The sequence below is a fragment of the Crocuta crocuta genome, unplaced genomic scaffold, assembly GCF_008692635.1.
Source record: "Crocuta crocuta isolate KB4526 unplaced genomic scaffold, BGI_CrCroc_1.0 scaffold275, whole genome shotgun sequence".
Classification (NCBI taxonomy): Eukaryota; Metazoa; Chordata; class Mammalia; order Carnivora; family Hyaenidae; genus Crocuta; species Crocuta crocuta.
In genome coordinates, this window is record NW_027530497.1 from 1,623,175 (window position 1) to 1,634,671 (window position 11,497).

Consider the following 11,497-nt stretch of genomic DNA (forward strand, 5'->3'; position numbering starts at 1 on the left):
CATGCCCTGCTCAGATGACTTTTCCCTGAGCACAGCTGCATCTTAGAAGGGATTGTGCCTGACCTGACTGGGAGCCATTCCTCCCAGGCCCAGGCTCACGCTTTCACAGTCCATTTCGTAGCTCGGGTTGCCTTAACAAAATGCCACAGACTGGGTGGTTTCAACAAACATTTCTCAACAGTTCTGGAGACTCTGGCATGCTGTTGGCTGCTCTGTCATGGTGCCCTCACAGGGTGGAGTGAGAACAAGTGAGCTCTCTGGTGTCTCTTCTTAGAAGGACACTAGTCCTGGCAGACGCAGGGCCCCGCCTTTATGACACATTTAACCACAATTACTTCCTTTGAGGCCCCTTCTTCCAAGTACATCTTCGAGTTAGGTAGGGCTTCAATATATGAAATTTGAGAAGGACACAGTTCAGTCTGTTGCACAGCATGATGGAGTTGGGGATCTTCCTTTAAGAATCGAAAATTAAGTTTCTCATTAAGTGGATTTGGGTTTCCTGTATCTGACATTAGTTTTCAAATTGAGTTTGTGTCCTACCTTGTGTTCATTTGCCTCTTCCCATCCCCAGAGGCTGCCTGACCCAGGAGAAAATTGTGGCTGGCTATGCCAGTCGCTTCATCGTGATTGCCGACTTCAGGTACATTGTTCAGTGTTCTGAGCTGTCCACTGAGGAGGTAGATCAGACGCCAGGCCTTGTCCCCATGTTATGGAGGAGGAAGTGGAGAACTGGAGGGACTGTGGCTTTCTGAGACTTGATGGCTAGGACTTAGGGCCATGTCTTGGATTTTGCTTTGTTTTCATGCTGAAGGGAGATACTGTTCTGTGACGTGTCCATTGGAAGGAGGAGGAAACAAACAGCTTAACAGCTTGTCACTCTTGTGACAAGAGCACGTCTTCATATACCACTCATTTAATCCTTGCAGGGAGCCTCAGAGGAAAGATAGGCCCTGCCCATGGGCAGTGACTCAGCACACCTGCTTCCTCTGGGCCCACGTGTGACTTGTGTTGTGTATCGTGTTTGACCAGGCTCTCAGATTGTCCTTCAAGGAATCTGATAGAAGGCGCTTATGCTGAGCTTGTTAATTAAAAAGAAAATTGTGTGTACTTACAAGATACTGTAGCTTTAGAAAGAATATAAATAATGAACACCTGTATAATCACAAGCCAGTCATATCCACTTTTAACATTTTTGTCGTATTTACTTCAAATACCTCATTACTTAAATAGTAAACTATAGCCAATATATTTGAAGCCCTGTGTCCTTGTCTGTGCTCATGTCTCTTGCCCTCTTACTATGTCTGGATCCGGTGTTTATCTGTGTCATTGAGCTTATTTATATTTATTGTACTTTTTTACTTACATTTACAGAAAAGATTCAAAGAACCTTGGGGATCAGTGGCACAAGGGAATCCCTATTGAGGTCATCCCAATGGCTTATGTCCCAGTGAGCCGTGCTGTGACCCAGAAGTTTGGGGGCGTGATTGAACTTCGGATGGCCATCAACAAGGCAGTAAGTGGCCAGGGAGGCTTCTCAGGGGCATTCCAGGCTCTCAGTGTGCTTCCGTTAGATCCTCTGTGCCTAGCCTGGGTAGTCAGCTTTTTATTTTTTCTTAATCAGGTTATTGGTTTATTTTTAGAGTACTGGCTTTACTAGTCACTGTATTCAAACTCGCGTAGAGAAGGCTATACTTAATGCAGTGCGTGTCCTCTGTACAAGCAGGGAGGTGAGTCTGTCTTTCTGTCCTTTGGGGTCTGATGATCCTCAGGTGATCTGACCTTTGCACCTGCGGCCTAGACCACCATGATTAACAGCAGCTAAAAGTGTGCTTTGGGAAGCCCCCCACACAAGGCAGGAAGTGTTTCAGGTTTCATAGTGTCATTTTCTCTTTTTCCTCTTATTTTAATCTCTTATTAAATGTGACAAGAATTTGAGTTTCTTGAGGGATATGAACCGTACCCTATGAATATGCTCCAGAAACTTAGGGCAAAATGTTTCTCTTCAAATTTGAAAGTGGGCTGCATAGAACTTTTTTTTTCCTCTTACACTTAAATCACCAAACAAGCAAAAGTAATAGCCCAAAAACTAAGTGTAGGTATTGACATAACTGTATAACAAGTTTGAAAGATACAGAAAAAAAATCATCTGTAACTCTACTGTGAGGAATTTTTATATTGGTGTATTTTTTTGTTTCCTGGTGTCTTGTGTCCCTAATCCTAGTGGTTGTGCAGAGTGTGGTTCCCCTTGTAGCAGAAGAGCCTGGAGGAGACTGTTGGAGGTCCTCTGTCACCGCTGCTTTGACGCCAGACAAGAGCCCCAGCCTCCTGCCTTCGTGGGGCTCTTCACTGAACTCCCACCCCTCCCCCTCTATCGACAGGGAGGCCTGGTTTCCTTGCCTGTGACTGTAGTGCTCTGGCAACATTTGTTCCCAAATGCCTTCTAGGGCCCAAAGCTGTGAGGAATTTTGGATTAAGTAAAATGCCCCCCTGTTCTGAATACTTGTAATTCACGATAGCCACACTTTCTGTTTCATGGAGGAAAGTTTTATTAATTATAAGGGAAAGGGAATATATGGAATTAAACAATTATAGTAAACATAAGGAGGAAGAGAAGTACAGAGAAAGATAAAGAAGGGTTAATACATCAAATCAGGTACTCACAACATCCAATCTTCTGGCTGGGGAGGCCCCACAGTGAACATCCCGGTTGGAGTCCCAATTGAGGATCCACCCTCAGGTAAGGTTTCCAACTAGCTGTTCCCCCCAGGGCATTAGAGAGAGATCCATCCGTGTATGATCGTGGCTAGTCATCAAGTTTGCCTACATGTAGTCTTGAGCAAGCTGGGGTTTTTCTCTTGTCATCTCTCACAGTCTTAGGAGCCTGGGCGTTTGTTTGTTCCTCTTCCCTCCCAGATCCATCCCAGGGGACCAGCCAGGTCTGGCTCCAGGAGGAATGTGAGGCACCAGGAACAGAAGGGCCAATTCTGATCCAGAGGCCAGATACAGAACACAAGCCAACTAAGCCCCCCCATGAGTGTGTATGTGCAGCTCTGGGCAGAAATGCATGACAAGTCACACAGACAAGTTGTATACAACCTGTATTTTTTGACCCCAGAACCCATCTCTGCTTCCTGTTTTGGTGGGAGCACCTGCTTCAGGAAGCCATGGGTGCGATAGCATTGCCTTATTTTGCATTACCCGGCACTTGATGTGAAGTGGTGAGAATGTTGCCCTGTGTTGATGGCCTCTTGCTGTAGTTTTTCATTCTAACAATAGCTGAGAATTATTGAACCCTTACTGTGAGCCCTCACTGTGGTAAATGCTTACCCATATGGTTTGTACATAGCTGCCTTATGAACTATATATCATGGTCCCCTTTTTGTAGTTAAAGAATCTGAGGCTCACAGAGGCTAATGGCTCTTCTGAGCCTCCTCTATGCCTCTGTAGCTTCAGGACTCAAATTCTGACTCCAGAGCTCCTGCTCATTACTTCAGAGCACTGCCTTCTAGAAAGCATGAAGTGAGGGTACTGGTTGGAGCGGGTTAATTAAATTTTTTTTTAATGTTTTATTTATTTCTGAGAGAGACAGCGTGAGCAGGGGAGGGTCAGAGAGAGAGAGGGGGGAAGATACAGAATCTGAAGCAGGCCCCAGGCTCTGAACTAGCCGTCAGCCCAGAGCCCAGCGCGGGGCTCAAACATACGAACCATGTGATCATGACTGAGCTGAAGTCGGTCGCTTAACCCACTGAGCCACCCAGGTGCCCCTGGAGCGGGTTAATTAAGATACTTGTCTTTGGGCATCGCCTTCACTTACCTGCCCCTCTCCACCTACATATGTCTATATCCTTTGTAAATGTGGAAAATTTCCTTCTAGGGTCCTGTGGTGACGGATAATGGAAATTTTATCCTGGATTGGAAGTTTGATCGGGTGCACAAATGGAGTGAAGTGAACACAGCTATCAAAATGATCCCAGGTAATGTGAGTGGTGTTCATTGAGCATAGACACCCAAGTACTTCGTAACTGTTTCCCACCTCTGACTGTAGGAGGCACGAGAGGTGTGGAGTTTTCTAAGACTTGGTTGGAAAGAAGAATTTCCTTTGTACCCTGCTTGGAGTTTCTGACTTCATGCCTTTGCTCCCCAACCCTACCCCCCAAATAGTTCTTGCCTACCTAGCAGCTTTGTTGGTTGTACATTCCAGCCCATTCCAGTTGGGATAGGCCTGGAGCTGATGGAGTGTCAGAGGGGGTTGGCTTGATATAAGCACACCCCCTATGGAGAGAGCTTCCCTTCTAGAAGCCTAACTATAGCCTCTCTGATTTTGTGAGCTTTCTTCTTAAGCAGTGGGGAAAATGACTCCATTCACCCACACTTACTAGTTACAGACCACAGGCCAGGTGCTATGCTGCATGTTACAGGGAATGCCCCCATTTCTAGAACATGAATCTTTTCTCATGGAAAGTTCATGTATACCTGGGGACAGCTGTGTGTGGCTGTGTAGAAGCCACGCCTACAGATAAGGTAGAATGTGCTACATTTGCTAGAGAAATACCAAGAGTCTAGAGTGTGCACAGGTTGATTCCTTTGGAGAGTGTGGGAAGTTCCAGGGAAGAGAGGTGGCTTTTAACCTCTGCCTTAGCAGAATAGTGTAATCTAGACACCGCACAAAGTGGTTATAGATCCTCCAGTTGGCTCAGATAGTTGGAGAGTAGGACAGGGATCAGGGAAGGTTCAACAAATTGCCTAAGGGCTGCAGGGGCAAGAGGGGGCCCTGGGTTGTTTACCTCTAGACTCTGAACCTTTAGTCCTTACTTCCTCAAGTGCCAGGTTGAAGAGAGGTGTCTGTCACATGAACACTGGCATGGGAGAGCCTCTATTGCTTGTAGCAGGGATCTGGGGCCCTGTGTAGGGCTGGGGGGTGAGGGAGGACAGTGTGGAAGGGAGTCCTGCCCGCAGGCCAGAGGAAGTACTGAAGGGTGCAAGGGGATCAGATACAGGAAGCAGGTGTGAGAAACATCATATGGTACTGAGAGACTAAGGTTCTGACTGGGACTGTTCCATGGCATAGGATGTTTTTGAGCCAGAACTGGCTAATGGGGCAGGTAAGGTCACTTTAGCAGATTGTAGTGGCTAGGATTAGATCCAGGCTGCCTGGATCAGGTTCCTACCCAGCCTCACTCTGTCAGTGTGCCTTTGTGCAGTTAGTTAACGTCTCTGTGACTCCTTTCTTTCTCTGTAAAAGAAGCTAGTGTTAGTGCCTACTTCATAAGATTGTTGGATTAAATGTGTTAAAATGGTGCCTAGCACATAAGGGAGTGTTTGTTGAATGAATAAATCTCCAGGAAGAAAGGATAGTATCGTCACCATTAATTAAACATCCTGGGTTCTAAGTTATCCATGCTATTTAGGAATGAAAGTGGTGTCAATAAAAGCCATGTAATAAGAAGCTAATTATCCTTTTTTTTTTTTTTTTTTTTAATTTTTAATGTTATTTTTGAGAGAGAGAGAGCAGGGAAGGGGCAGAGAGAGACGGAGACACAGAATCAGAAGCAGGCTCCAGGCTCTGAGCTGTCAGCACAGAGCCTGACGTGGGGCTCAAACTCATGAACTGTGAGATTATGACCTGAGTCGAAGTTGGATGCCAAACTGAGCCACCCAGGTGGCCCAGGAGCTAATTATTCTTACTTTAGTCTGCTGTTTTAGACTTTGACAATCTTTGAGCTTGTAATGAGCCAATAGAGCAAGAGGAAGAGAGGATGTAGAGGTCACTAGTCACTGTTAGTAAAGTGGGAGCAATCGCCCCTGATGATAATGCAGATAAGCCCATGGGGCGGTGTAGTAGCCACTCACCAGTGTGGGCCTGGTTCCTGCAGGTGCATTTCTTGCAGTGCCCACTAGGGGGCTCTGTTGCTCCTGCTCAGATCTTTCTTGACTTACTGAGACATGGAGCTGTCATTCGTGAGGAAGTTTCTCCTATATTTGCCCTCTGCCTCATTAAGTAGAAGCTACAGCCTAGAGATGTTCAGAATCTTAGTAGACCCTTAAACCAAAGAAAATGAGAAAAGAGAGGCTAGATGTTAAATCCTTCAGTACGATGCCACCAGAAGCATCGATGTGGCTTGTTGCCTCCTCCCATTCTCTTATTTCCCTCATTTGGTCTGTTAGGGTACTAACTGCTGAACCAAAACCCAGGGAAGGGAAGAGGGCAGGGTTCCCTGTCTGTCCCTCCTGCCCTGCCCTGCCTTGCCCTCCCCTTGCCCGTGTACGTGTGTGTGTGTGAGGATACGCAGAGGACAGCTGGACTGGTACTTAGCTGGTCACTCTGTCTGTTGGATGTTCCGTTGGGTTCCACCTAGAGCACAGAGCTCTGTAGAAGGGCCAAAGGTCACGGACACTGTGCTCACAGTGAGCCATCTCTGCCCTTTCTGCCACTGGGGCGTGGTCAGTAGCCTGAGCAAGGATGCTCTGAGATCAGATCTTCAACTCTTGACATTCATCTCTACTCTTTCTTTGAAGCCTTTTCTGAACCTGGTTTGACTTTCTCTTGGACCAGGAGGAAACTGTCACCTTGTATTACAGAATTGTTGGGTCTTACATGGCCACTTTGTTTCCTTTGGGCGGCTTCAGGGGTGTTGGTACAGTGCTGTGCCAGGGACCTCTGGGTTTCAGAAGCTCGCTCTTCTGCTTGGTGGCTTGTCATCACTGATAGATGATTTTGTTTATGTATGTATTGGAGGCCCTCTTGCAAAGTTTTAATTTTAAAATTCATTTTAATTTACATTGTTCAACATTACAAGAGTAAACAGTGAAAATTCCCTTCCTTCTTTCCCTCCATCTTTTCCTGTCTTAGATGGTGCTAAATTGCCCTCCATGGATCGTACCAATTTGCCCTTCTAACGATTTTCCCTACATACCCATTCATCAAACTTTATTTTCCTGATAGTTGAACAGTATTATCTCATTGTGGTAGATGTGTATGTAGGTAAAAAATTTTGGTAAATGTTGCATACATTTAATTCGCATCACGGAATAGTATTCCATTGTATTTATGTGTGCGAAAAAAAGTGTGTGTATAGCAAGTCTATTCTTGATGAGCATTCAGGTGTTTCCAGTTTTAGGCTATTAGAAAAAGCGCTGATGTGAATATTCTCATACATGTCTTTTGATGACCACATGTGTGTCTAACAATTGCATATATACCTAGGAGTAGAATTGCTGGATCGTTAGGTATGACTATGTTCAGCTTTAGAAGATGTATTAACAGATGTTTTCCAAAATGATCTTGCCAATTTCCTCCCACTGTGAGTGAGTGGAAGTGTCTTTGCATTCTAGTCAAATTTCATTTATGTTCATATTTGCATTCTTTTGACTAATTAGTTAGTTTGAGCATCACTTTTTATGTCCATTGGCCATTTTATATAGCTTCTTTTGTAATGTACCTCTTTAAGTCTTTTGCCCATTTTTCTACTAGGTTTTCTGTCTTATTGATTGGGAGAATTGTTTATATATTTTGATGTGGGTCGTTTGTTGGATATATGCATTGCAAATGTCTTCTTAAACTCTGGGGGAGACTTCTAAGGCTGATAGTGTGATGGAAAATAACTGGGAGTGCAAATAGCCAAAGCAATGTTGAGAAAGAAGAGCAAGGCTGCAGGTATTCCAGATTTCAAGCTATATTATAAAGCCGTAGTAATCAAAACAGATTGGTACTGCCGCAAAAAGAGACACATCAGTCAATGGAACAGAATAGAAAGTCTAGAAATAAACCCACACATCTGTGGTCAGTTAACCTACGGTAAAGTATACGTGCTGCCGAAGCGAGCACTAACCTATGATAAAGGAGGCAAGAATATACAATGGGAGAAAGACAGTCTCTTCAATAAATGGTATTGGGAAAACTAGGCAGCTACATGCAAAAGAATGAAACTGGGTCACTTTCTTATACCACACACAGAAATAAATTCACAGTGGGTTAAGGACTTAAATGTGAGACCTGAAGCCATGAAATTCCTTAAAGAAAACATAGGCAGTAATCTCTTGGACATTGGCTTTAGCAACATTTTTTCTGGATCTTTTTCCCAAGGCAAGGGAAAGAAAAGCAAAAAATAAACTATTGGGACAACATCAAACTGAAAAGCTTTTGCACAGCAAAAGAAACCATCAGCAAAATGAGAAGGCAGCTTACTTTAATGGTAGAACATATTTCTAAATGATATATCCAATAAGGAGTTAATATCCAAAATATATAAAGAACTCTTACAACTCAACACAAAAAACTAATAATCTGATTAAAACGGGGCAGAGGATCTGAATAGACATTTTCCCAAAGAAGACATACAAATGGCTGACAGTCACCATGAAAAGATGCTCAGCATCACTCATAATAGAAATGCTGATCAAAACCACAAAGAGATACCATTTTACACCTGTCAGAATGGCTAGAATCAAAAAGATAAAAAATAACAAATGTTAAAAAAAAAAACTCAAATGTTGGTGAGGATGTGGAGAAAAGGGAAACCTCATGCTCTATTAGTGGGAATGTAAATTGGTGCTTCTGTTATGGAAAACAATATGGAGGTTCCTCAGAATATTAAAAATAGAAGTATTACATGATCTAGTAATTCCACTAGACATTTATCCAAAGGAAATGAAAACACTGATTTGAAAAGGTATATGCACCCATGTTTATTGCAACATTATTTACAACAGCCAAGCTATGGGAGCAACCTAAGTGTCCATTGAGAGATGAATGGATAAAGATTTGGTGTATATGTGCAATGGAAAGTTACTCAGCCATAAAAAAGAAAGAGATCTTGCCATTTACAATAACGTGGATGGGCCTAGAGATATTATACTAAGAGAAATCCAAATACCGTATGATTTCACTTACATGTAGGATCTATAAAACAAGACAGATGAACAAACGGAAAAAGAAAAAAACAGAAGCAGACTAGTGGTTGCCAGAGGGGAGGGGTCGTCTGATATCTGAAGAACCATCCCCTTGAAGTGCTCAAAGATGACTAGTTCAGCAAGCAGAATAGCATGAGCAAAGGCCCTGAGGCAGGTCAAAATTGGCACATTGGGTATAGAAAGATGGTAGGGGAGAAAAGATAGTAAGAAGAAATAAAAATGATAAGAATCTCTTTTCATTGTTCTGGGAAAGGAAAGACTTCAGACCTGTCATTTGTCCAGTGCTGCTGACAGTAGTTGCTCCTACTGACCCTACGATCCTTGACTCTTCTTGCCTTGGGAAGCTGAAATTTAATGCTTATTTTCATCCTTCATCCTGCAGGCGTGGTGGACACAGGCCTCTTCATTAACATGGCCGAGAGAGTCTACTTCGGGATGCAGGATGGCTCAGTGAACATGAGGGAGAAGCCTTTCTGTTGACCGTGCAGGAGCGAAGTGTGTTCCCCTTGAGTCCCCAGCCCACAGCTGAGGAGGACATGCCTCTCCAGGAGCCTTTGCCTTAATGTCTCTGTGCCAGATAGACCGCTGGCAGGGTGGGGGGTGGGGGGGTGAAATCCAGTCTTCTGAAGTATTGTTATTTAATGTCTTTTTAAAAAGAGAAATATAAACATATATATTTTTACTATTAAAAATACTCGGTTTTTTTTAATAAAGTAGAACTTGATTTCATGTTTTATATGAAACATTTACAAAAAAAAAAAAAAGGGAACTGTCTTTTAAACTTTTAACTTGAGTCTGCTGGTAAAGCTTCTGAATATTGGGTTTGCCGAGAAATGTAAATCGAAACTTTTCTTTAAACTGGTGGAATGAAGGGCCCAGCCAGCAGTGATTCCCTGATGCCTTACTGGAAACACTGGAGTTTACTTTTCTACCACACCATCTTGTCTTTAGTTTGTGTTGTGATCACGTCCAACACTTAGATAGCATATGTTAAGGTGAGGTTTACAGAAGCTGGCGAGTGGAGCGGTGTGGTATAAAGCGACTCAGAGCATCAACTGTCAGGGAGAAAATGTGGTTCTTTTGCTAAGATCCGGGGTTTTCTCAGACCCCCGTTGCGGGAAGCTATTGGCCAGAAATACTTGCCAGTACTGCCAAAGCACTGCTGTGAAATGTGAAGTACTTTTAAATCAATGTCTTTTTGTTATTGTTTCTGTTCCTTTATGGTTACCTGCCTGGGGCATCAGAAGCTGTCCTCTCGTTGTACCGATTGAGGGTTGAAATAAAACAGTATGGTGCCATCGTGACTCTTTGTCTTTACTATTTGCACTTGTTTGTGTTTCTTTTTTTTAATGTTTTATTTATTTCTAGGAGAGAGAGAGAGACAGCGTGAGCAGGGGAGGGTCAGAGAGAGGGAGTCACAGACTGAAACAGGCTCCAGGCTCTGAGCTGGCAGTCAGCACAGAGCCCGACGCGGGGCTCGAACCCATGAACCGTGAGATCATGACCTAAGTGAAAGTCGGACGCTTAACTGACTAAGCCACCCAGGCGCCCCTATTTGCACTTGTTTTATAGTAAAATAGGTATCAGTTTTGCTCACCGGTTTACACTGGATTTTTGATAAGGGGTGGAATTCACTCGAGAAATCATGAGCCAAAGACTAGATTAATATTTCCTTTATTTCTGAGAGAGCTAGACGTCATTTTTATGCCATAGACCTTTTTCAAACATTATTTTCCTTGTTAATAGAAGATAACTCAGCTGAACAAAAGTCACAAGTGATCCCCAACTGTTCTGTTAGACTTTTGTTTCGCAGAAGCTGACAAGCATCAAGCGGGTTTCCCGTATTCTCTTTGTTCTCCTCACCAGGCTTCAGGCCATGTGCCTAGTGAGCAGCAAACTGCCAGAAAGCCTCACAGACAGGGAGAGGTGATTATGGATGGGACTGAGGAAGGCAGCCTGCTAAGTGTTGAGGCCCATGGGCTTCGTCTCCCATGTGCTGACCTGCACGAGACTCGGAACAGCCATCTCCCTCAGCCTACCCCCGGGCCCTGAAGCTTGGATCATAACTACCAAGCTGGCCTCTCAGTTCCTGCTAAACCTCTTAGCGCAACAAAAGTGAACAGAACCAGCATTAAAGAGGCCCTTTTTCTTGCTGACTTCCTTCTCTTTCTTTGCTCTTAAGGTGCTATTTATTTTTATTTTTCTTAGTTTATTTTTTTTAGAGAGTGCAAGCTGGGGAGGGGGCAGAGGGAGAGAGCATCCCAAGCCGCCTCCACCCTCAGCATGAAGCCCCACACAGGGCCCGGTCCTACGACCCTGGGACCATGGGCCCCAGCTGAAATCACGTGTTGGGGGCTCAACTGACAGCCACCCAGGCGCCCCGGGATGCTCTATAAAAGTGGCTGCCTCATGCTTTCTAAGGAAACCTATTGTTAGGAGTGCTTTAGTTTTCTTCAAGCCTGTTCTGGACTAGATGATGAGTTTTGCACAAACAAGCACCAGATCTTAGCTGAGAAGACTTGATAGAACCAGTTTTTTGAAATTCTTTGAAGCTCTTGTGGCATGGGTTAAATTTAGGGATAGAGAT

At 44.0% G+C, this 11,497-nt stretch overlaps 1 protein-coding gene across 1 annotated transcript in view; it reads left to right on the forward strand.

Moving 5' to 3' along the window:
• The window catches only part of RPIA (ribose 5-phosphate isomerase A), a 37,500-nt gene extending 27,286 nt beyond the window's left edge, over positions 1–10,214 (forward strand). The window contains exons 6-9 of the mRNA XM_077766693.1: positions 572–640; positions 1,372–1,513; positions 3,875–3,974; positions 9,293–10,214. Of these exons, the coding sequence (XP_077622819.1) occupies positions 572–640; positions 1,372–1,513; positions 3,875–3,974; positions 9,293–9,390 (409 nt within the window). The 3' untranslated portion in view covers positions 9,391–10,214. The remainder of the gene's footprint in view (positions 1–571; positions 641–1,371; positions 1,514–3,874; positions 3,975–9,292) is intronic.
• The last annotated feature ends 1,283 nt before the right edge of the window (positions 10,215–11,497 follow it).